Source organism: Dromiciops gliroides, chromosome 4 (assembly GCF_019393635.1).
Source record: "Dromiciops gliroides isolate mDroGli1 chromosome 4, mDroGli1.pri, whole genome shotgun sequence".
Taxonomy (NCBI): Eukaryota; Metazoa; Chordata; class Mammalia; order Microbiotheria; family Microbiotheriidae; genus Dromiciops; species Dromiciops gliroides.
The window spans coordinates 161,704,628-161,730,931 of NC_057864.1; the positions used below are offsets into that span (position 1 = coordinate 161,704,628).

General features: G+C 47.1%; 1 protein-coding gene across 2 annotated transcripts; it reads right to left on the reverse strand.

Annotated features, from left to right (window-relative positions):
* Positions 1-12: 12 nt before the first annotated feature.
* NPR1 (natriuretic peptide receptor 1) lies at positions 13-24,558 on the reverse strand. 2 transcript variants are annotated; one of them, XM_043964550.1, is made up of 22 exons: positions 23,289-24,557; positions 22,222-22,421; positions 21,659-21,772; positions 20,918-21,053; positions 19,985-20,076; positions 18,312-18,447; positions 15,205-15,289; positions 12,660-12,780; positions 9,668-9,742; positions 9,413-9,490; positions 9,013-9,117; positions 8,727-8,798; positions 8,207-8,363; positions 7,671-7,826; positions 7,051-7,219; positions 4,189-4,335; positions 3,313-3,436; positions 3,017-3,085; positions 2,295-2,469; positions 2,006-2,104; positions 735-826; positions 13-549 (listed from the first exon to the last, which is right to left on the reverse strand). In XM_043964550.1, the coding sequence occupies exons 1-22, from the start codon at positions 23,995-23,997 to the stop codon at positions 487-489; spliced, it is 3,174 nt and encodes a 1,057-aa protein (XP_043820485.1). In that variant the 5' UTR covers positions 23,998-24,557; the 3' UTR covers positions 13-486. The 2 variants fall into 2 exon arrangements, with proteins under 2 accessions (XP_043820485.1, XP_043820486.1); XM_043964551.1 differs by lacking the exon at positions 9,413-9,490 and having other exon boundaries at positions 23,289-24,558.
* Positions 24,559-26,304: the final 1,746 nt, after the last annotated feature.

The following is a 26,304-nucleotide window of genomic DNA, read 5'->3' on the forward strand; positions in this document are numbered from 1 at the left end:
CACCCCACTCCTTTCTTTTTTCTGGCCCAGCCTTCTGTCTCTGATGGTAAGATGGGTGAACCTGTGTCATCCACCACAGCCATGCTGAGCCCACGAGTGATGTCAGTAGTGCAGAGTCTATGCTTTCACTGGAGTAGCTCTACCCTCCCTTCCACTCCCCCTAGATAGCCACAGCGTATGGGGGAGGAGAGATGGGATGGAGGAGAGAAGGATTCAGGATCCAAGGTCCCCCTCCAAGCATGTTGGCATGACCAGGGTAGTGTGTGTGTGGATGTGGTTGTGTCAACATGGTCATCTGACCCAATCCTGCAGTCTTGAGTCATCTTCAGACTCTGGTCCTCTTCCAGAACCTTGGTATCATCCCCACTAGGGTCTCCAAACCCGAGCTGTTCAAATCCCTCACTGTGTCCCCTGGTGAAAGCGGGGCTCTCTAGCAGGGGGATGTTGATCCTGAGTCTGGGCACCAGGGATGGTAGGAAGGGCATGTCAGCCCCGAGTGCTGCTTCCCCGTTCTCCCAGAAGCCAGTATGTGCGGACTTTGCCTTTGCCCTGAACAGGAAAAGGAGAAGGTTAGAATCGGGGACCAGCCAGTCCATCAGGGTGGCACAAACGCTGTGTCACAGCTGTTCTGAGAACCCCAGGCTAGGTGAGAGATGGAAATGGGGCAGATAATAGGGAGGGCACCTGAGGAAAGGGAAAGAGGATAATAGGTCTGGAGACAGGGGATTTATTACCTTCATTTCTACATCCCCTCTAAGCTCCAGTTCAAAGCCACCGAACTCCTCCAGGACTGCCTTGGTATCTGAAGACATGTGGATCTTCAAGGCTGGGGAAGGGAAAGAATAAGCAAGGGAGGGTAGATCAAAGGCAAAGGAGGAGGAGGGGTCAGGGCAAGGCTCAATCAGGCATAAAGGTAAGGAAAGAGGTATTGGGATTCTTGGAGGCAGGAAAGGTCCAGGCATAAGGTCTGTCTCAAAATTCGGGTAGAATTCCTTCACAGTCCAACTCAAATCATGTTTCCTCCATAGGACCACATGGCTGGGAGGGCCCTTAGAGGTCATCTAATGTAGCCTTTCATTTTACAAATAAGGGAACTGAGGCCCAGAGGGATTGAGCAATCCACACCAGGTCCAATGGGGAGTAGGTGGTAGAGCTGGGATTTGAACTCATGGCCCCTGCTACTCCCACTGTGGCACTCATATTTGACCAATGAAGAAACTGAAACTAGTAAGGGGAAAGAACTCGTCCAACTAGTTAGTGGTGGAGATGGCACTTGAACCCAGGTCTTGACTCTAATTTCACTGTTTTAAAAAATACACTATTGGGGCAGCTAGGTGGTGCAGTGGATAGAGCACTGGCTCTGGATTCAGGAGGACCTGAGTTCAAATATGACCTCAGACACTTAACGCTTACTAGCTGTGTGAACCCTGGGCAAGTCACTTAATTCCAATTGCCTCACCAAAAAAACATTATTATGCTGCTTTGCTGTTTCTCTGAACTCTTATTATGCTTAGTTTTCAAATCCAATTTTGATGCTAAATCACACTGTGCCCTGTTTTCCTCTTTAACAATTTCAGGCAGGTATGTCTAGTCTCTCCAATGAGAAGCAAGTTTTTTGAAGGCCTTTTATACTTATTGTATCTCCCTCAAAGGACTTAGCACAGAAATGAGCCTACAATAGGCACACAATCAGTTAGTGTTGAATTGATTTAAAGGGAGCAGGAAACAGGAATAATAAGGGCAGAGGGAAAAGATAGGCAGGGAAGAGCTGATCTCCTCCAAAGGACAACTGATCATTTGCCTAAAGAGACTTTTTTGCTCTTCAAACAGGGTTGGCAATGGCCCAAGTCTCTTTAGCTGTCTCTGATAGGTTGCCCAGCCAGCTGCGTATGGAGATTGTCCCTCAGTAGGGAAGGGCCTGAGGGAAGGGAGAGGAGTTTGATGGAGTGCAGACAAACAGGCTTAGCATGAACTAGGGGGAAGTGGGAAAGCAGGGAGGCTATACCTTCACCATTGGATTCCATTCGAGAGGCAGTATTAACCGTGTCACCAAAGAGACAATAACGGGGCATCTTCAGCCCTACTACTCCGGCACATACTGGACCTGGTTATGAGGGACACAAATGGGGTAAGTGTGGCAGGCAAGGGAGTGGGCATGGTAATAGGGGGTGGCTGAGGTGGAAGAGAAGGTTCTACCTCAGAGAAGAGCAGAGGCAGGACCCAGAAAGGCCAGTTTAAGAGAGACCACACTATGGGAAAGAGAGCCCATGTATTTCAGGGGCAGACACTTTTACCTGTGTGAATTCCAATGCGCAAGCGGAGTTGCTCCTGGGGCCGATGGCGGATACGGAAGGAGTGAACAGCATCCAGCAGTGCCAAAGCCATCCGGGCCACTTCTGGGGCATGAAGGCGCCCATTCCTCACTGGAAGCCCAGATACCACCATGTATGCATCTCCAATTGTCTCCACCTGCCACCAGAAAATGAGGAAAGGATAAATAGAATGAGTCCCTCACCTGGAGTCATAGTTGGCAATTTTTGTGTCACAGGCTTGAAGGGGAAGGAAATGTGCCCTAGGATGATATTATGGGTACCCTTTAAATTTTCTACCCTTGGGCAAAATTCCAATGACCTTGTTCTAGTTGTGGCTCTGACTTCCCCAGTGCTTCCTAAACTGTTTCTTCTGGGCCACCTACAGCCCCACTCTGACGCAGTCATTCTATGTGTGTGTCATGTTTATCCTATTTTCATCTCCCTGACTATTGTCTTGTATCTGTTTCTGTGTCATTCTCTGAGTCACCCTATTTCTTCCTTCCTTCCTTCCTTCCTTCCTTCCTTCCTTCCTTCCTTCCTTCCTTCCTTCCTTCCTTCCTTCCTTCCTTCCTTCCTTCCTCCCTCCCTCCCTCCCTCCCTTCCTTCCTCCCTCTCTCTTTCTCTTTTTCTCTTTCTTTCTACTTCTTGGACTCTGTGTCACTGTTCCTTCTTTTTCTCCCTCCCCATTACCCCCAGTCAGTCACCTTGTACACATCAAAGTTGTCAATCACAGCATCGAAGCAGGTGTACAAATCATTAAGGAGCGCCACCACCTGGGAAGGGAAGCCAAATATCACGAAGAAAGGGAATTGTTACTGTGGGAAATACTGATCGAGGAAAGGAAGTCTGGGGATAGGATGGTGGAGGCACAGGGCAAAGGCCTTGGGGGAAAGCTCTCCCACCCAGGATGGAGTAAACCAAGTCTCAGTGGGTTTTACCTCCACAGACACCACTGGCTGTCGAGTTCTTCTACCAGCCTGGCTTCTGGGATCCTACTCACCTGCATGGGAGTACTTTCTGCAGACAGAGCCGTGAAGCCGACTATGTCACTGAAGTAGATGGTGACGCTGTCAAAGGCCTCAGCCTGGACTGTCTCCCCTCGCTTCAGCTGCTCTGCCACTGAGCTGAGGGACCAGGAGATAAGGGAGAAAGGGTCAGCTTTAGCAGGTGAGGGGAGGAGGCAGGTTGGGTATGTGCAGTGACTTGTAGAGGCCCTTGTTCAATAAGCTTGTTGAGCAAGATCGAGTAGAGAGGGAGCCATGTGGTGTCTTAGGGAGGTGAAGGAGATCCTGGGGAGTGGCGTTGATAACAGGGAGGAGAAGGGAGGCCAGATTGTCGAGAGAGTTAAGGTAGGGAGGAAGAGAGAATACTGGAAAATGGAGGGGATTCTTAAATAGATATGAGGGAAGCCTGAGGGTAATCAATTTAGGGGGAGAATGAATGAATGAATGACAAGCACTTATAAGTGAGATAATATTTGTAAAATACTTTGAAAACCTTAAAACATCATATAAATGCCATTATTATGCTGGCTATTTATCAATAATAATGGTGGTGTGGGGCAGCTAGGTGGCACAATGGAGAGAGCCCTGGCCCTGGAGTCGGGATGACCTGAGTTCAAATCCAGCCTCAGATATTTACTAGCTGTGTGACCCTGGGCAAGTCACTTAACCCCAATTGCCTCAAAAAAATGAGGATAGCTGGTATTTGTATAGCACACTGTAATTTATATAGATTATCTCTAAACACCTTTTCAAGTACTGGGGACCCTACAATAGGCCACCCAAAGTGAATAGGTCAAGAGGGGGAGTGAGGAAAGAGGTCCCATAGAGCCAGAATTTGAGAGGACATTGGAGATCCCAAGGCAAGTACTCACTGGGGCAGAATCTGGTAGAGCAGGGCCTCAGCTTTCCGCTTCTCATCCAGGTAGGCCTGCGTTCGTTCCTCCACCAGCTCCTCCAGATTGTTGGCGTATTGCTCCATTCTCGAAAGCAAGTTGTCCAGGATGTTGCTGCTGTTCTCCCTGGGTATGGGACAAGGAAGGGGTGCGGGTGAGGGATGGAGGAAATCTTAAGGTTGAAGGGCAAAGGAATCGTGTGTGTGTGTGTGTGTGTGTTTGTGTGTTTGTGTGTGTGTGTATGTGTGTGTTGTGTAAGGAACTGGAGTCCAGCCTCTTCTACCACTTACCAAGAACCCCATCAGTGAGGGAGAGAATACCCAAGGCCAGGAGAGTTGTAAGGGAGAAAGAAGTCTTTATGTCAGCCCACTACCACACCTGGAATCTGGGATAGGGTCTGAGATAGAGCAGCCTAAAGGATAGATTGAGATGGGGGTGGGGGGTGGGTGAAGGATTATGGAGGAAGAGAGCTATGAGGGAGATGGGGAGGAGGAAGGGAGAAGATGAAGGGTAGTGAGAGGAGAGGTGGAGGGAAGGGACGGATGAAGGGAGAGGGAGATGAAGAAGGAGGAGGGCTGTAATCACATAAAAACATGCTCCAAATAAGGAACAGTAAGAAAAATGTGAATTAAAACAATTCTAAGTTTTGACCAAATGTGATATAAATTGGCAAAGATGAAAAAAGATGAGAAATCCACATTAGAGGGGCTGCGGAAAAACAGGCACGCTGATACATTACTGATAGAGTTGTGAAGTGGTCTACTCATTTGGGACTTCAATTTGGAGTTATGCAAAAGAAGCGCCAAACCATCCATACCCTTTGACCCAGCAATCTTACCACTGGGACATATGTTCCAATGACAGAAACAAAAGCCTAAAATAAACTAAGTTTACAGCAACACTCTGTGATAGCAAGACCTGAATACAAAGTAGGTAATAGGTGAAAAAATGATGCAACTGAATATTCTGTTGTAGCAAGAAATGCAGAATATGAGGAATTCAGAGAAACATGGACAGATTTATATCAACTGATACAGAGCAAAATAGGCAGACGTGAGAGAACAGTATACACGATAATGACACCAAAGTAAATGAAAAGATCACAAAAAGGAAGTTGAATTCTAAATAATGGGAAAAAATAATGAAGATCCTGAAGAAGAGATAATAAAATATACCTCCTCCTTCACAACAGAGAGGTAGGAGATGACTAGGACAGAATGTTGGATATATAGTCAGAAAAAGTCTTGGTATCATATATTTTGCTAAATTATTTTCCATTGTCTGAAGGGAGAGTTCAATCTAGAGGGTGTGATGTAAAGATAAAAAGGATCAATTTTAAAAGGGAAAGGGTGAGGGGGCATCTAGGTGCTGCAGTGGATAAAGCACTGGCCATGGATTCAGGAGGACCTAAGTTCAAATCTGACCTCATACACTTGACACTTACTAACTGTGTGATCTTGGGCAAGTCACTTAACCCTCATTGCCCCGCAAAAAAAAAAAAAAAAAAAAAAAAGGAAAGGGTAAAAGGCATCAATTTTAAAAGCATACAAGAATGTGTGGGGAGCTAGCTCTAACTGACTCTCAAACTGAAAATTTCAGTGTGGGTATTTATTTACACCTCAGAAATTGGCTATCACAACAAATTGGCTTGCTTTATTTTCTTGTTGTTGTTGATTGAGACCTGGTTGAGAAAGTGTTAACAATGCAGATTACATTTAAAAGTATGTGCATATGGGGGCAGCTAGGTGGTGCAGTGGATAAAGCACCAGCCCTGGATTCAGGAGGACCTGAGTTCAAATCTAGGCTCAGACACTTGACACTTACTAGCTGTGTGACCCTGGGCAAGTCACTTAACCCTCATTGCCTCGCAGCCAAAAAAAAAAAGTGTGAAAGTATGTGCACAAATGGGTTTGTTTATTTGTTTTCCAGGAGAACCTGGTTGTTAAACATTTATCAGCATACCTCTGATTGGTCTAAAAGATTTGCTTGAGCTCAGCAGGAGTACAGTAGAAGGCTTGGGAAATGAAGTTATTGTCAGACCGAAGGCTTATGATTATGGCTAATAATAATGATAATAATAATTATTATTATAACTGAAATTGATATAATGTCTTGAGGTTTGCAGAGTGCTTTATATCCATTATCTGATTTGAGCCTCACAACACACCTGGCTAATGGTTGGTTGAAGAGGAGTAATTATTAATGAGGAGGAGGGAAATTAAGGAGAGAGTAAGAGAGAGTGGAAGGGAATGGGAAGAGAGAGAGGAGGAATAGAGAGGATGGATGGGAAAAGATAAAGGAGGAGGGAGGGTGGAAGGGATAGAGGAGAGAGTGGGAGATGGAAGAGGAGGGATAATAATAACTGATGTTTGTCTATCTCGTTAAGGGATGAGGGGGAAAGGAAGAGGAGTTAATAATAAAGTAACATTTTAACACACTTCTAAATTTTACAAGGTGTTTTCCTCACAACAACCCCATGAGATAAGTAGAGATGAGTAAGTGATAGAGAGGGTCAGGAGGATGAGGAAGGGAATGGGAGGCAGAGGAGAAGGATGGGAGGGTATGGAGAGAAGCGAGAGAAGGGAGGGAGGGATGGGGAAAGAAAAAGGGAAAGGGATGGAGAAGAAAATGAGAACTAGGGGGAGGGAGGATGAACAAGTATTAGGGATGGAAGAAAAGGGGAATGGGAGAAAAGAAGGATGGAAAAAATAAATAAGGAGGAGGGTGAAAAGGGACAATGGGCAGAATAGGACTAGGGTAAATAGATGAGAGGCAGAATTGGTGAGAGGAGATGGGGTGAGGGGTGGGGACAGAGTGTGTGTATCTGGGCTAGGGGGAGACCTGTTGAACTTCCGCAGCATCAGACGGATCTGTTGGAAGGGTGGTCGCTCCTGGGGGTCTTCAGCCCAGCACTTCTGCATTAGCTGTCCCAGCTCCTCCAGATGGCAGTGAAGGGCCAGCGATGGCCGGAATGGGGGCTGTTCCCCTCGAACTACCCGCTCAATAATTTCTGCGTAAATGATTGGGGCAGGGAAGGAGCACCTTTCAGCCAGGGAATAGCCTTATGGGCTTCTGAACATGGTTTCTGGGGGGCTTAGTGTGTAGCCATGATGTAAGGGATGATGGCATATTCGGGGGTCTGGGGCCAGGGTGTTAGAATAAGTAGCCCAGGGGAAGGATGCAGAGGGGCTAGGAGTCAAGCTGAAGTTGAGTCAGGCTCTGGATGTAGGGAGGAGAGATGAAGGGATGGAGGAAGCTGACAATGGGACATTGGGCACTAGGGGAAAATTGGAGGAGTTTCTCCTTGGAATTGAGGTCAGTCTGAGAAAGGAGATTTGGACAACTTTTCATTATTTCTTTTTTTTTTCTTTCAGGGGAAGGAGTGTCTCCCTTGGGGCTAAGATTAATGCCAGGGCTGAGTGTGGGGATGGGAAGATATAGCAAAAAGGTGGTCCTTTCACCTTTGGGACTGAGGTCCATTCCCTCCACATGGAACACCCCCCTCCGAAGAGCTATCTCCTGAAGGATGATCCCGAAACTGTAAATGTCACCTGCCTGGGTGCCCTGGACAGGAGGGGTTGCCATTCGAAGTAGCTCAGGGGCTGTCCACAGCTTCTCTGGGGGTCAGAAGTCAAAGGTCACAGAGGGAGGTTATAGAGGCCCTCCACTGCTTAGGATTGAAGGGGGAGACAGTGGAGTTAGGTTATAGGAATTAGAGTTTTAGAATTTTGACTTTCATTGATGAAGAGGGCTGGGGTCACGAGGGGTCAACGGTTTAATTCACTACCATCCAACCTGTGGTTACACTCACACCTGAGGTCAAAAGATGTTAGAGATAAGCTTGTCCAACCCTACATTTTACAAATGAGGAAACTGAGGTTCAAAGAGGGTAGTTGATTAGCAAAGGTCATCAGACGTCAGTGGTCAAGCTCATTGGCTTAAGAGGGCATTCATACTCTTGGGGTCTAGAGTCAAGCAGTCAAGGGCAAGATCTCACTGGCATAGAGGGTATAGCTGTGCTCTGGCTCTGGGACCCGGAAACTCTCCAGCCCATAGTCCGTGATCTTGAGCACGAAGCGCCCATCCACCACGCAGTTGGATGACTTGAGGTTCCCATGGGAGCAAATGGCCCCATTGTGCAGAAACAGCATTCCCTGGGGAGGGCAGAGGCAAGCAGGGAAGCTCTGTTTGTATCTCCAGAGTCTAGTGCCATTTGTCCCTTTTCAATGTTTGCTAAATTGAATTGGATCCCCAAATATAGGGTCATATAATTTTATGTCTGAGAGGGACCTGGGGGTTATCTAATCCAACCTTTCCTTTTGTTGATGAAGGAACCGATTTCTAGAGTGGGATGTACTTTGCCCATTAGTAGAAGAACAGAAATTTAACTCCAGGTCCTCTCCTGATTTGAAATGCCATGTTCTTTCCCATTGTACCACAGCTAACAGCCACTCTCCTGTCCCCACTCTCATCCCCCTTCATGTCTCCTCCTCTTTAAATGAAGCCTAGGGACATACCTTAACGATGTCATTTGTGAGTGAGTATCGGAACATCCAGTCCAAGGTAATACTCTCATTCTCCAAGATATCCTGTAGGGCAAGCATCCGGAGAAGACTGAGAAAGCCAGCCTGGTCATCTGCATCATTCCCCAACTCTGCCTCCCACTGTGGAACTCTCTCTTCTTTGTCTTCCATCCCATGCAGAGTTCCCATTCTGACTCTTTCCTCCTTGGATGTTGGGTTTTCATCTCCATCTCCATCATGCATCCTTTCCATCTCCCCTCCTTTCCCAGTGCCCTCTCACCTGAAGGCTCCCTCGTGGACAATATTCAGTGAGGATACAGATGTTGGGGGGGTCAGTACAGGCACCCACAAACCTTGTCAGGTGTTCATTCTGTACATCTCGCATCTGGAGGCAAGTGATAGAGTAAAAATGCTGCAGCAGTCTCTCTCCCTACAAGCCAGCTTCCCCTTCCAGTTAGCTCTTGCTTACTATAGCTCCTCTATACTTCTCTTCATTCTTTGCCAATCCCCTATTTACTAGGTACCCTGATGACTCTCTTATCTCCTTTTCAATAATCTCCTCTGGTTCTCCATCTCCTAGAAAGTCCTATAGTACCAAACACAATCCTTTCCACGAGATACCTCTCCATACCCTCCCCAGGATTTTCTTCCCAATAAGTAGCTCCCCCACCCCTTATTACATGTTTTAACTCAAATAGGACTTTTCGGGTCAGGTCAATGCGTTTCCGGTTCACATGTTTTATAGCCACAAGATTGCCCTGGACAAAGAAAAGGAAATTTAGTAAAAGACACATTATAGCTCCCCTGTCCTCCACTGATTCCCTTCCCAACCCCAAATGAATCCCCTATCCCATGCCCCAGCCAAAGGACCCAAATCTTCCACTCTAGTGCCCAGCAACTAGAGATCACTGGAGTCACAACCCACACCCCCCTACCTTGTAATAGGCTGTCTTGGCATAAATCTGGAACTGGCCCTCAGTAGTCAGTAGGGAACCATAGTTGGATCCTCTCTGTAGAAGTGTATATATACATCAAAGGTGATCCGCTGTAACCGACACATAGTAAACTCCCTCCCCAGGTTTCCTCTCTGGTCATCCCAATCACTTGAGTCCTAGTCATCACTGCCCCAGTCCTGTCTGTCCCTGCCCTGGCCCACTTCTCCCAATGCCTTTATGCTCATGTAGTTAGTGCCTTCCCATCCATTATCTCCTTGGATCCTTGTATAGTTTAGGAGGACTCTGCTGTGGTTTTTTTTTCTCATTGAATTTTTTTTTTCCTTCTGGGACCAAGGGAAAAAACACACTGAAAGAGGGGTGAGAAAAAGCAGAATATTCCTTTTGTGTTCCTCCCAAGGTCCCACTAGCAATGACTCTTAGAGACAGGCAGGGCAACTATCATTAACTCCATTTTATAGGTGGGTGAGTAAATAGGTTCAGGGATGTTGAATGACTTGTCAAAGGTCACGAAGCAAGTTAGATATTAAACCAGCCAGGTCTCAAAACCAGGTGGGAACATAGGCTGCATCAAGAGAGGTAGAGGGTCTGGAAAAAAGAGAAGTGATAGGCTTGCTACCATCTGCCTTTGACTTCGGACTACAGCTAGACTGTGGGAATCAATCCTGGGTGCCAACTTTGGCACAGGACATTGACCAAGTGGAGGACGTCTGGAGAAGGGTGATCAGAATGGAGAAAGAAACTGAAGCCATGCCATATGAGGATCAGGCAATGGAACTGGGGGTGCTTAGCCTGGAGAACTGAAGACTTGGGGGGGGTCCATGAAAACTGTCTTCTTGAGAGCAGGGTCTGTTTCACTTCTGTCTTTATATTTCCAGCACTTAGCATAGAGTCTGTCATATAGTAGGAGCTTAATAAAAGCTTGTTGGTTGCCTGATTTATTATTTAAAGGCCTATCACATGAAAGAAGGCACAAGAGGGCAGAGCTAAGAGCAACGGGAGCATGGGTTTTAGCTTAATGTCAGAAAACAAAACAAAAACTAAAAAGTCCTTATGATTGGAGCTGTCCAAAAGGAAATGGCTACCTTGGGAAGGCATGAGTTCCCCTCCACCTGAGATTTTCAAGTGGAAACTGAATGGCCACTAATCAGGGATATTGTCATCAGTCAAGCAGTCGATTTATTCAGCTACTTCTATAAGTCAGGCCCCACTGCTAAGTACTAAGGATACAAAGGAAGGCAAAAGAGAGTCCCTGCCCCCAAGGAGCTTACAGTCTAATGGGGGAGCCAACAAGCAAACAAATCTGTACAAAGGAGCTATGGACAGAACACAGGGGCAACAATCAACTGAGGAAAGACGCTAGAAGGAAGAGGGATTAGGAAAGACTTCCTGGGGAAGGTGGGATTTTAATTGAGACTTGAAGGAAGCCAGGGTGGGAGGATTCCTTCTCAGTTATGAGTTGACGTAGATGAATTGGAAGGTCCCTTCCACTTTTTTTGTTTGTTTGTTTGTTTTGTTTTGTTTTGTTGTTTTTTTTTAGTGAGGCAATTGGGGTTAAGTGACTTGCCCAGGGTCACACAGGTCCCTTCCACTTTGGATTCTATGATCTCATTTGATACTCATATAACCCTGTTAGGCAGGAATTTCAACTCTCCCCCAACCCTTTTAATAGATTGGATCTCCCCATCCCTCCCAGGCTGGAAAAGCACAGCCCTCATAAGCCTGATTTCACCAGTGATGAGCACAGAAGCTTTGACCCGCTCTCCTTCTGGCCTGGGCTGATTTGTCCCTCCTTAGGAAGTCTGGTGGCCTTCCTCTTTTGAGAGCTTACCATTTTGGTGATGGAGTGGATACCCAAGCAGCTTGAGTCCTACTGAAGCTCTGCTGCCTAGAGGCAGCAAGGTGGCCCAGTTAATGGGCCTGGAATCAGGAAGACTTGAGTTCAAATCTAACTCATTTACTTCCTCAATGTGTGACCCCAGGGCAAGTCATTTTTTGTCTGCTTCAATTTCTTCGATTGTAAAGCGGCAATAACAATAAAACCTACCTCCCATGGTTGTTGTGAGGATCCAATGAGATAATATTTGTAAAGTGCTTGGCATAGTGCCTGGCACACAGTAGAGACTCTATCAATGCTAATTATTATTCTATTTTATTGTATTATGTTTATTTACACATTATATTTCTATAATATAACAGACTATGTTTATATTAATTATATTAATCATATAATATCATATTATATCATAATCTCAGAAATTCTGGACTCAAGTGATCCACTAGCCTTATCCTTCCCAGTAGCAGGGAATAAAGGCATGTGCCACCACATCTGGCTACCTTCATTTTCTTTTTTTGTGTGAGGCAATTGGGGCCAAGTGACTTGCCCAGGGTCACATAGCTAGCAAGTGTTAAGTGTCTGAGGCCAGATTTGAACTCAGGTTCTCCTGATTCCAGGACTGGTGTTCTATCCACTGCACCACCTAGCCGCCCCCTTCATTTTTTTTTTTGTGGGGCTATGGGGGGGTTAAGTGACTTGCCCAGGGTCACACAGCTGATAAGTGTCAAGTGTCTGAGGCCGGATTTGAACTCAGGTACTCCTGAATCCAGGGCCAGTGCTTTATCCACTGTGCCACCTAGCTGCCTCCCGCCCTTCATTTTTAAAATGAGAAAACTGATCTTCAGAGAGGTGAGTCATCACCTCTCACCAACAGTAAGCAGCAGAGACCCCACTTAAGCCCAGATTGTCCACTACTGGCCCCAGGGTCCTTTTCTCCACACTAAACTTCCTCTAAAATTTGCCCCTTACCCCCTTTCCAAATGTCTCTCTAGTTAAAAGGCTCAGAGTAAACCTTTGCCCCACTTCAACTCCTACCCTCCTGAGAACTATAGCCTTATTCCCCTGTTCTCTGAATCCTGTGCTGAGATCCCCATGGATACCTCTTCTTCTCAGGGTGAGCAGTCCCCCCTTACTCACCGCACTCAGAGTTAGCCGGCTCCCTGCACTTCGGAGGGTCCTCTCCAGGCTGCTGGCCTGCACATCTTCCCATCGTACCCTCCACAGTTCTGAGGCCAGCTCCTTCTCCAGTTGTAGCTTCCTGGGGGCAAAGAGAGGCCCACACTGAACTACACGTGCATGTTGGGGGGCTGTGGTGGTGCCATGCTCTCCTGAGTCTTCCCTTGTGTTATGGGCCCAGAGTACCCCAGAAGTTCTCTGGGGTACATCAAAGAACCTTCTCCTTGAGAAACTAAACCAGAGGACAGATCCACCTAGAGAGATAAGTGGAACCAGATCGGACTGAGCCACCCTTCATTCTAGTCTCCCTCAACCTTGGGACGATAAGATTAGGTGTGGCTGCATCCTTTGTGTCCTGAGGAGACAGATGGCTTGAGAGATCTGCAGCCACCCCTCACCCAATTCCTCCAGCCACCACCTGTGGGGGATGGTCCTCCCTCACTAATGGAACTTTTCACAGTCAGATGGTCACCCCCATCAGTCCTCTACCTGTCTCCTGCTCGAGGAGATTGGTATCTCAGAGCCATGCCTCTGTGCCATGCCTTCTTCCCATGAGAAGTCTAAGGATAGGGGCAACTAGGTGGCACAGTGGATAAAAGCACTGGCCCTGGATTCAGGAGGACCTGAGTTCAAAACTGGTCTCCGACACTTGACACTTACTAGTTGTGTGACCCTGGGCAAGTCACTTAACCCCAATTGCCTCACCAAAAAAAAAAAAAAAGATTGAGAAGTCTAAGGATTTCTTTCGTGGTTTCCCTTCCCTTCCCCTTCCCTTCCTCAGCCCCGAAATAAACTACTATCTTATTCTAACTGCTTTTGTGTACAAGAGGGTGTAATTCTTTAAAGAGGAATTCCTAAGAACCCCTAACTCCTGTCCCAAACCCCAACCCCTACCCCTACCCCCACCCAAACTCCCCACCCCATTTTCCCCATGACACTTGGTTGGGATATTCTATCTCGCCTCTACTATTCTTGAGCATTGAATAATGATATTTTATATTTCCAGAGACTTATAAGATTTGAAAAATAGTTTGCTTCCAATAACTTTGTAAGGTGAGTAGAGGAGGTGTTATTATCCATATTTTACAGATGAGGGAACTGAGGTTCTTCCTAGCTGCCCCTATCCTTAGACTTCTCATGGGGAGAAGGCATGGCACAGAGGCATGGCTCTGAGATACCAATCTCCTCGAGCAGGAGAAAGGTAGAGGACTGATGGGGGTGACCATCTGACTGTGGAAAGTTCCTTTAGTGAGGGAGGACCATCCCCCACAGGTGGTGGCTGGAGGAATTGGGTGAGGGGTGGCTGCGGATCTCTCTCATAGCTAATAAATGTCAGAGTTGGGACCTGAACTAATGTCTCCTGGTCTCTGTATCAGTGCTCTTTCTACTACACCAAGAGTTCTTAGGCCTACAGAGAACTGTGGGTAGGGTCCAGGGTCCATGAGTTTGTTTTAATTTTGATAATTATATTTCAATGGAACTATTTTCCTTTGTAATCCTATGTATTATATTGTGTTCTGAAGAAAGGTTTTATGGGCTCCATCAGCCTGCCGAAGGGGTCCAGGACACAAAAAAGGTTACAGGTTCCCTCCCCCAGTTTCTCTAGCCTCTTTCCCACTCTCCATCCCTTTTTCTCTACTTCTCTTCCCAGAGCCCTAAATCCTTAAAGATCATCTTCTGCCTGTGTCTCTTTGGCTCCCCATCATTTTTCCTTCTTTACCTTCCCACTCTCCTGCAGGTCATATTGTTCCACAATGGGAAAACCAGGTGAGAGAAATGATTCTTTTTTGTATTAATAATGAATTATTGAATCAGGGCCAAGGTTTTTCCCCTTTTCTACTTCCTCATCCAGAAATCAACCAGTGTGGGAAATCTTGCTCAAAGACTTACCCAGGCTAAAGATCTAATCAAAGACAGTAAAAGAAATTCTAAGTTTAGGCTCATTGTGTTTACTCAGATAGGCTTGGGAAAATGTGGATTCTCCCTTATATCAGACAGGCGATATGGAAATTTATAAGTCTATTTGACCAAGACTTGGGTGATCCAAGACCCTCATTAGAATGAGTCCACATCTCATTATAATATTAATTTTCTCATTAATTGTTAACCGGATCAGAGCTGATTGCCATCCGAAGGAACACCTACTCTTCCAAGGGCATATAAACTATGAGCCTACTGCATTCGAGAGTGCCACTGACATCTTTTATTAATGACTTGATGCTGTTATTAATAACATGACTAATTACCCCAAAATTACCTCTCAAACTTTTAAAACATCACACAGGAGATGGTTTCTATACTTGAGCATGAAGTGAGCTGGCTCTTGGACAAATCCCCTCCCTCTGTGTGGGCCCTGCAGCCAAGATACTCCCTCCTAACCCTCTCCCATAGGCACCCCCAGTTCCCTCAAGCCCCTTCTTATTCTCCCCTAGAACCCGGACTCAATCTGCCCTTCCCCCAGTCTGTTCCCCAGACACTGCCAGCACTAGGGCCCTTCCCTACTCACCTGTATATGAAGAAGGACACAATTAGGATGCTCAACAGCAGGAGGCTTCCCACCAGGGCCAGAACTTCCAGAGTAGAGAGAGAGGCTACCATAGAGATCCAGAAAAGGGAGACGCTCAGGTTAGACAGCAATTCAACCACAAATGTGTGAAGCACCTACTATGTGCAACATGAAAGACATTAGGAAGGTGAAACTAAAATTAAAATGGTCCTTGCTGGTAAGCAGGTGATATTCTGCTGGGGGTATACGAGAAAGTAAATACAACACACATATGAGGTAATTTCAAGGAGAGAAAACAATTAAGGGAATGGGGAAAAGAAGGCCCAGGAAATGTCTCATGGAGGAGGTAGCATTTAAACCATATTTCGATGGAAGCTTAGGGATTCTACAAGGTGAGAGTAAGGAGGGCATGTGTTCAAAAAACAAAAACGGGGGCAGCTAGATGGCGCAGTGGATAAAGCACCGGCCCTGGAGTCAGGAGTACCTGAGTTCAAATCCGGCCTCAGACACTTAACACTTACTAGCTGTGTGACCCTGGGCAAGTCAATTAACCCCAATTGCCTCACTAAAAAAACCCCCAAAAAACCAAAAACCAAAACAAAACAAAATGGGGGCAGCTAGATGGCGCAGTGCTAAAGCACCAGCCCTGGATTCAGGAGTACCTGAGTTCAAATCTGGCCTCAGACACTTGACACTTACTAGCTGTGTGACCCTGGGCAAGTCACTTAACCCTCATTGCCCTGCAAAAAACCAACAACACAACAACACAAAAACACACACAAAAAAAAAACAAAAACAAAAGGAGGGCATGTGTTCTACACCTGTGCAAAGTCAGAGCTGAGAAATTGCAGATCTGGACAGGAAAAGGATCCTTTAAGGCTAACCCTCTTATTTACAAATGAGGAAATTGAGCTCTGGGGAGGCTAAGTGACATAAGCAGTATGTGTCTGAGGCAGGATTTGAACCCAGGATCCCTGACTTAGAGTCGATGCCATACTTTTTCCCATGGAATGCTGTGTATGGGGAAGAGCTAGCAGGGCAGTTCCGTGGTAATGGAGAGAGCATGAGAGCATGAAAGGGAGCAATATAACATAAGACAAGAAGTATGTAGATGGAAGCCAGAAAGTGAAGGACTTTAAATGGCAGGCTAAGGATTTTGTACTTTATCCTAGAAGGAATAGGGAGTTACTGAAGGTTGGTTTATTTGTTTGTTTAACCTATACGCAGAACAGCTAGTTAGCATAGTGGATAGAGCAGTGGGCTTGCAATCAGAAAGACTCATTTTCCTGAGTTCAAATCTGACTTTAGACATTTACTAGCTGCGTGACCCTGGGTAAGCCACTTAACCCTCTTTGCCTCAGTTTCCTCAGCTATAAAATGAGCTGGAGAAGGAAATGGAAAACCACTTCAGTATCTTTTTTTTTGGTGGGGCAAATGAGAGTTAAGTGACTTGCCCAAGGTCACACAGCTAGTAAGTGTCAAGTGTCTGAAGCTGGATTTGAACTCAGGTCCTCCTGAATCCAGGGCTGGTGCTATCCACTGCCCACCTGGCTGCCCCTACTCCAGTATCTTTGTCAAGAAAACCCCAAATGGGGTCTGAAATGACAATAACAAACAACAAAGTGGTTTTTGTTTTGTTTTGTTTTTTAGCATGGGAATAATATATTGTGGTCCATGTTTTAGGACTATCAATTGGCAGCTATGTGGAGCATAGATGAGAAAGGGGAGAGCCTGGGAGCAAGGAGACCAATTGTTTTGAGCTGGAGTAGAATCCATGTTATGAAGAGACTGGGGACAGAAATGGGAAATATTTTGGAACTAGAACTGACGAGACTTGATAACTTGCTGGTTATGGGGGTGAGGAAGATAAAAATGTCAAGGATGACTCCAAGGTTGCATACTTGGATTGCTGATAAATAGTTAGGCAGCAGGCGGGCAACAAGCATTTACTGAGTGCTTCTGATGCCAGGCACTCCACTAAACACTGGGGCTACAAAGAAAGACAAAAACAGTCCTGCCCACAGAGAGCCCACATTCTAATGGGGGAGGGGATAACATGTAAATAGGGTGAATGCAAGATACAGACAGAAGAGGTGGAAAGCAGTCTCAGCAGGGAAGGTACTAGCAGCTGGGGAAGTCCAATAAAGACCTCCTGCAGAAGAGGGGATTGGAGTCGAGTCTTGAAGGACGCTAGAGAAAATCAGTTGGAGATTAAGAGGTCAGAGCATTCTAGTCATGGAGAAAAACGGTGCAAATTCATGAAGGTGGGAGATGGAGCATCAGGGGCATTCATTTCTGGATTGTAGAGTGCATGGAAGGGAGTAAAGAGAGGAACACTAGGAAGGGGGGAAGGGCTCAGATTATGAAGAGTTTTAAGCCCCAAACAGGAGGTGGTAGTTGGATCTGGAGTTAATAAGGAGCTATGAGAACTCATTGAGAAGAGTGACATGGTCAGACCTGTTTTAGAAAAATCACATTGGCATCTAAGTGGAGGGTGGGTTGGACTGCAAGGAGACTTGAGGTAGAGACCAGTTAGAAGGCTACAGTGATGTCCTTCTCAGAAAAGGGGAATTTTGGAAGAATGAGTTTGGGGAAAACTATAATGAGTTCTGTTTGGGGCAACTGTAGTCTCCAGATGTCTATAAGACAATCAGGTGGAAACCATGGGATCAGATATTCAGAGGGGAAGAGACCTTAGAGATCAGTTGGTCCATTACCTTCCTTCACTTTACAAATGAAGAATTTGAGACCAAAGTTAAGTGGCTTGCTCTTGGTCACACAGGTGGTAGGCAGGATTTAAACCCTGCTCTCATTACTTCAAGTTCAAGGCTCCTTCCACTTTAGTCCACTACCTCAGTAAAGTCCAGCAGGTCACAGACATGGGAATGGGGTTGAGAAGAGAGTTTAGGACTGGATACTTAAATTAGGGAATCCTATACATGGAGATGGTCATTGAATTTGTGGGAGCTGATGACTTCCAGAAGGGCTTCCTAAAAGTTAGGAAAATGGGGTGATGAATGTTATCTCTTTCCCCTATCCTGGATCCTGGAGGGAGCATAGGCAGGTGGACTCTAGAATTGAGAACCTGAGGAGTAAGAAGGAATTACCTTGGCTGCAGGCAGGATCCCTGCCATCAAAGCCACATGGGGGGACATCAGGAGGGGGATGCCCTAGGGGCCAATACAGTTCACGTCCATGCACAGAAACCATCTCTTGGGTTGTCCCATTGTAGTTAAGCACCACCTGAGGTGGGGGTAGGGGAAGAGAGGAAGGTATGGAAAGAAAAATGATGGGTCAGGTCTGAACATGGGAAAGTTGTCCCCAGACTTCTTCACTCCACACCAAACTTCTGTCCACCCATGTTTTGCCTTCTTTGACTCTGAATCCTAGGACAATCAAATAGTGTGCAGGATCTTAAAATCTTTGGGTACTTTAAACACCTTTGGTTGTTGATGTTACACTAACAGAAAAACAATTCACATTTCTATGTGCTTTAAGATTTACAAGGGACTTTCTTACAAACAACTCTGTAAGATAATATAAAAATTCTTATCCCATTTTAGGGATTTGAAAACTGAGGCTTAGAAAGGTTTAAGTACAGGGTCACACAGCTAGTAGGTTAAGTAGCAGAGTGACGACTTGAACTCAGAACTCCTGAGTAGGGCAAAAGAGATTGTCAAACAAATTTAAATAAAAATTAGTTCATACTATTGATAAAGCAGTAATCACCAACCATTTTGAAAAACAATTTGGAATTATGTTAAAAAGGTCAATAAAATGTTCATATCCTTTGATCCCTTTGATCCATTGCTATATCTCTATCTTTATATCAGTGTCTGATACATAGAGATATATAGAGATAGAAAAATACAAAGAGAGATATAGCTATAGCTATAGATAGCAGCTATGTGGTGTAGTGGATAGTATACCAGACTTGGAATCTGGAAGACATTAGTTCAAATCCATCCTCAGCCACTTACTTGTTGTGTGACCCTGGGCTTAAACCTAATCTCAGTTTCCTCATCTGTCAAATGAGCTGAAAAAGGAAATGGCAAACCACTCCAGTATCTCTGCCAAGAAAATCCCAGAGAGTCAGACATGACTCAACAACAACAACAAAATAGATATGGGAGTACAGAAATGTTCGTTGTAGTACTTTTTGTGGTAGCAAAGTATTAGAAATGTTGCAGCTAACTGCCTAGTGACTGGAAATTGCTGAACAAATTGTAATACGCACATGTAATGGAATATTATTGCACCTTAAGAAAATGAGGAAATTAGAGAAGCATTGGAAGATGCATATGAACTGATACAATTGTAGAAGCAGAATCAGAACAATATACATAATGACAACAATGTAAATGGAAACAAGAAGAAACCGAATGTTGTGTTGTAACAATAGTGCAGTGCGACCTTGAACATGTGATAAAATTGTACCTCCCTCCCTTCTTTGAAGAGGACTCTGGATGTAGAACATTGTAAATATGATCACAATTGATGATGCATTAGTTTTGTTCAACTCCTCTTTTTGTTTTTATTCATTATTACAAGGAATGACTTAATAGGGAAGGGGAGGGATATATTTGGGAAAAAACACCATGCAAAAACAAAAGATGGATGATGTTGTTTTCTTGATTGTAAAAGCAAATTAGATAATGTTTAGGGCAACTACTATTGAGTGACGGATATCCTGGAACCCCTTTGGGGTTATGTAGGGAAAGTGTCTGAGAGTATTGTCAGGTAGGATTGATGGCATTCCCCCTCATCCCCACAAACTTACCCTGAAAATACCAGTTGAAGGCTCCATGTCCCAGAGAGAGAAGTCATTATCCCGGTCACCATTGCTATCAATTTTTATGTATCCTGTAACACCTGAGGCAGGCAGGAATAGAGTGGAGGGTGAGGGAAGGGAGGTGTGTCCTAAGAGGGGGGATGGTCCAGGGACCTTTACTTATATTTCACATCCATTTGCATGTCTATAGCACTTTATGGGTATATAAAAAGCTTTCTTGTCAATAACCTGGACAGGTAGAGTAAAGATCATTATCCCCATTTTATAGGTGAGGAAAGAGATTTAATGACTTCTCTGGGGTTGTACATCTAGTAAGTAATAAAGCCAAGACTTGAACCCAAGTCTTTTGGCCCCCAAACCAGTGCTGTTTCCACAGCCAACTCCTTTGACTCCCTATATTCCTCCCCTCATCCTCACACACCAAACAAACACAGGAAAGTATCCCTGTGCTCAGAATAAAAAGTACTGAAGTAAGAGCAGGACAATTGAAGTCATTCACATGCATATATGTGTGTGTGTATATATCAAATCACACACATATAAATCATATGTGTGTACACACACACACACACACACACACATACACACATATTTCCCGCCCCCTATGGAAATGTCAGAGTCAGTAGGATGGAGACCTGAAGGAGGCTGTGGAGTCTTCATCTAAGAGATGAGGAAAATGTCTTTAAACAGAGGAAGAATTTTTCTTCCCTATAGTAGGTAATTAAAGAGAATGGAGTCTATGCTCTGGTTGAGATGACTTCTCAAGGTCTCCTCCAGCTTGAAGCATCTAGGGGCTTCTGAATCCTTTCTCATGTCTTTCCTTTTCCTTCACATCATGGTATCTTACACACACACACACACACACACACACACACACACACACACACACACACACACACCCCAACCTCCCAAGACTCTGACCATAGAAGCTTCGATTCCACATCCTCCTTGTGACAGCTTCCCCATCTGTGGTTGAACCACCACTGGCCAGCGTCTCGGTCACTGCTTGGGCATAGATCAGAAGCCCATCATAGAAGGAGGCTGCAATGGTGTTCACCTGTTGGGGAGGGGTGGTGGTAAGGGGACATCCTACCTCAGATGGCTGGAGGAGAACATGAGGAGTGGTGGTGGAAAGGAGAGAACAGCAGGGACCAAGAACAGGTAAGAGACACTACCTGGACAATAGAGGAGGAGATGCCTAGATAGGTAATGGGGGCATCAGGAGCACCAGGAAGAAGAGAAGAGATATGGTGGCTGTTAGAATGAAAGACCAGGGCAAGCAGCATGGTGTGTAGGGGGAAAGGAATGTGGAGGGAGGGCACAGTGTGTAGGGGCAACAGGACTAAATACAATTCAAATATAAGCACTTACTATGGGAAAGGCATGGGACAGTTCTAGACAGTTGGAATACAAAGAGAAAGAAAGAAATCTGCTTTCAAAGAGCCTATTCGCATTCCACAGAGCTTGGTGAGTAGAGCAAAAACATGGAAAAGGATGAAGCAAAAGACATTGGGTTGGCAGTACAGAGCTCATGTGAGTGGGAGGGTTGTAATGGGAAGGGCAGTGGGTATGGGAAGGGTATGGTGTCTATGAGTTGGCAATGCTGGGCAGGGGTGTGTGATGCTGGACACTGCCTTGGGAGTTGGAATGGGACTTCCTTACCAGTCCATCCCCCACTGTGAAGTTAAATTTCTTCTGGGCTAAGTCTTTGAGCTGGTGCAGAAATTCCAAGTACTCAGGATTCTCAGGCTCCTTATACGTGATGATTTTAGCAGCCTGGTCATGGGGCAGGAAGAAAGGGAAGGAAGGAGTGACAAGGGGTACAGCTGAAGGTGCTAGGCTCCAGGGCTCCTCATTCCCAGGGATGTTGTGATCATTCCCTAGGATTTCTCTGTTTCTATTTGTCAGTCTAAAGTCCTAAGTTCAGAAGCAAAGGAATAGACAGAGAGTCATCTGAACTCCTACTCACCCCGAGCTGCCTCTGTGCTCCTGACTTACCTCTTTCCTCTAACTTGTCATCCATTTGGCTCTCAAGCCCCAACTGCAGCCACCAACCCATCTTTTCTACCATCCATCTTCCTACTCCTGGACAACATGCCCCCAACCTCATCCCCATTCTGGAAGTATGTGAAGGACCAAGGAAACAAAGGCTCAGGAAGGATAAACTTCCAGCGTAGTGTCCTACAATGAGAGGTAGGTTCTAACCAGGACTTTGGGGTACCCACCTGGAAGGCCTTTTGGGCAGTGGCATCATCCCTATCCCCCTGCTGCCATGGCCTTCCAGAGACAGGACTATGCCCATCTTGTAGGCTCTTCCCGAACACATCAAGGTAAAAGAAAATATAGTCTCCCCCGGTCATCCCTGCTTCATAGGCCAGGAGCATCAGGTCTCTGAATGTGTTTGGAGAACTGCAGATATAGATGACTGTGGCAGAGGACAAGAGGGAATCAGAAAAGCAGGGGTGGGAATTTCATGGAGAAGTTTGGGGCTGAAGGAGGGGAGAGATGGGGGTAATAAGTGACACGGAAGAAAATCCTCTATTTTAACCCCCTTTCCCTCTCGGTGTGGCCTGTAAATTTGTCCTCCAGATCCCCGGGGAACTCCCATTCTCCTGGAGTCCCCCTCTCCCTCCATCCCTTGCAGGTGAGCACTATCTTCGGGTTCAGCTTGGCTTATGGCAGGGGAAGGAATTGAGATGAAGACAACACGGACTCTGGCTTCCCCACTACTAAAGAAACCATTGAAAAGGTGGGAAGGAGAAAGTGGGAATTGGAAACAGGGAGAGGAAACGGAACCTGAGAAGAAAAGGGGGAGATAAGCAGGAAAGCCAGAGGGTCCCGGAAGTAGACGGAGAAAGCCTGGGTGGAAAGAGGGGAGAAAAGGGAAATGGGGAAAAGAGGGAGAGGGAAACCATAGGTTTGGGAGAGATGGACAAAGCCAAGGAAGTAAAGGAGTGGAAGAGAAGCTAGAAGACAATCCACACAGTGACCAGAGGAAAGATGGGAGGCCTGAGGAGTGGGAAATGGGAGGAATCGGGGACAGAAAAGAGGGAACGAGGCAGGGGAGAGAAAGAGCGGGAGAAACAGGAGCAGAACAGATAAGGGGCAATGAAAGAAGGAGGGTGAGGACGGTCCAACTGGGAAGAAGGGAAGAGAAAAGGCCAGCGGACGCAGACTCTGGTGGTGAGCCGGCAGCCCGTTTGGGTCAGGAGCTTGCGGGATCCCGAGGGATGGGAGTGGTGAGGCGGGGGGCCAGCGCGGGCCTCCCGTTCCCAAGGGGCTCCCCCCTTACTTCTGCCCTTGTGTTGCACGTCCCGCAGAAGTGCGCTATAGAGCTCCTGGTCCCCCTCCACAAACTGCAGGTAGTCCACCGTGACGTTGAGCCGGGTCCGGAGCCGAACGTACAGCCCTTCGGTGGCGAAGAAGCAGGGCCGGTCGTCCCCCACCGCTTCGGTCCGGTCGTTGTAGAGCAGGAGTGTGCGGCGCTCCCAGCCCAGCTCCTGGTGCAGCGCGGCCACGAAGTCCCCGATCTTGACGTGGCTCGGCCCGACGCGGGTGGTCAGGGCGTGCTCGTCCTTGGAGCCGAAGCCCAGCGCGGACGCCCCGGCGGTCAGCAGCGGCACCTTCCAGTGCGCCGCGAAGCGGCTCACGGGGGCCGCAGAGTACACGCAGCCGGGCCCCAGGAACACGGCCGGGTTGTACTGCACTTTGAGGTCCACCGCCACCGAGGGCGCCCAGCTGTCGGAGCACACCCCTTGCGGGTTCTCGCTGCTGCCCAGCCGATGCACCGCCGTCCAGCCTGGCAGCAGGTCCCACCGGTCGTTTATCCTCTTCAACGCCATCTCCACGGCCGGCCCCACGCGCGACCACGACCATGGATACGTGGTGTTGGTCACTGGCAGGACCACGGCCACTGTCAGGTTCTTCGCTTGGCACCCCCGGAGGACGAACTGGAAGAGCAAGGGGAGGAGGGCGCCCGAGGGGCACCTCGGGGCGCGCATTGCCTCAGCTGGAGGGAACAGGGCAGCGAGAGCGAGAGAGCGCCCGCCGCGTCCCCTCCTCTCCCCACGCAATCTCTTCCCTCTCAGTAAGGCATCGCGTCTATCTCCAGGGAGGGGGACAGGGAGACGCCCGGGACCCTGGGTGCCCCCTCGGTCTGGGCGAGGGGCAAGAGGAATTTGAAGGGACGAGAGTGAGCAGGACGGGAAGACGGTGGTTGGTGTGCCAGGGACTGAGCGTGCCTTAGAGGGCGGGTTCAGGAGGGCAGGTGGGTGAGAGGGCGAGAGTGGAAGAGTGTATGAGAGTGCGTGCGTGTATGCGTGTGTGTGTGTGTGTGTGTGTGTGCGTGCGCTGGTGAGAGAAGTGCGAAAGATAAGGGAGGAGGGGAAAAGGGAAGGAGGAGGGGTGTGTGTGTGCGCGCGCGCGTGTCTGTGATCTAGGGTGCCACCGCGGGCAGAGGGGTTGTTCAGCCAAACTCTCCGTCTGTCCTAAGGGCACTGGGAAGGACCCGGAGCCCTCCCTTCTTCCCTCTCCGACTCAGTGACAAAAGAGCCGATCCCGGATCTTTAACTCCTTCCTCTCCGGGATCTGGCTGCCTCTGTCTTCCCACCTCCCCTCCTTCTTCGATGTCCCTCTGAACCACTCCTACCACTGTCTCCCCTTCCTCCCTTGGGGATCCGGTACGAGCGAGAAAGCCTGTGTAGAGGACGGGAAGTTTGTGGAAGAGATGTTTGTGTGTGTGCATGGGCGCTAACAGCTGTGTCCCCTTCCTCCCTCCCTTCCTCTTATCCTGTCCCTTCCACCTAGTAACTTCTGGTCCAAGAAGCATTTGCTTACTTGAGAATCTGCAAAGATAAAATGGGAGGCTAGATTTATGAGAATGATGAGTTGGAGAATGGAAAGGGGAAAAGAGGGTGAGAATTGATCTGAGAACCCGGAGTCCGGGCTCCCTATCTGTATGTGATTTCCCCTCCAGGACAGCCACGGAGATAGATCATAGTCTTGGGAATAGAGCTGGAGGAACCTCAGAGGTCTTTAAATCAAATCCTTCATTTTACAGACGAGGAAACTGAGGCCCAGAGAGGTGAAAAGACTTGCCCAGGAAACAAAGTGAGAATTTCTAGGTCGCTCGGGTTCCTAGGTTGGAGAGGTGGAGACAGAGCACCCAGCATTGAGGAGCACAGATCCCCCAGTGTGGGAGCTGTGAGGAAGACTGTACCCCACGTGGAGATCTTTGGAGGGTCCCTCCCTTCTTGGACTGGGGCAGCAAAGCTTCTGGATCCCATCCCAACTCCTAGAAGGTGCAGTCCAAGGGCGAGCGAGGCGCCCGTCGGGGTTTAGGAGGAGTCGAAGCCTTCGATGCAAGAGCGAGAAGGAGGCTCGGTGGGGTGTGGGGTGTGCTGTATGACTTAGGGACTGGAGAGAGCTCGGTCTGATCTACCCGATGACGTCCGGACAACTCTGGGCTCATTCTGCCACCCAGTGGTCAGTAGTCATCACTGAAGTTCCCGGTTCCAGCTGGATTGGTCACCCTCGACAAATTTTCCCCAAACTGCCCGGGCTAGCTACCGTTAATACCACTACTACCACCACCATAATTATCATCACCATTATTATTATCATCACCACCATCATCATCGCCACCACCATAACAATAACAACAATAACAGCATTTTTATAACCCTGTATAGGTTTTGCAAAGAATTTTACAATTAGCTCTCATTTGATCTCTCATTAGTCTCATTTGATAATCACCCTGAGAGGTAAATGCTATCATGATATCTATTTTACTGAAGACATAAATTAAGCCCAGATTAAGTAGTAATCGCCCGAGGCTAGTAATGAGAAGTTACTTATCCTCACTTCCCCAAACCCTAACATCTGTCTTTTTCATATCTGTTGAGTCTCCGCTTCAGTTTCCCATCTCCAGCTGCTTGCTGGACACTCCCACCAGGATGTCCCCATAGACATTTCTTTCTTTCTTTCTTTCTTTTTGTGGGGCAATGGGGGTTAAGTGACTTGCCCAGGGTCACACAGCTAGCCCTATTGATATTTCAAAGTGAACCTGTTCAAATCAGAACTCATTTTCTTTCTCCCTAATCCCTCTTTTCCTTCTAATTTCCCTAATCCTGTTAAGAGCATCACCCAGGTTCAGTCTTAACTCTCCACTTTCTCTTACATAATCAATTTTGTAGATCTCACTAGCACCTCTTTTGCCGGTCCCCTTCCCTCCACTCACATGGTTAGCACCCTTATTTCCTCTCATCCAAACTATTTCAACGGCTTCCTAATTGTTTTCTCTGCATCTG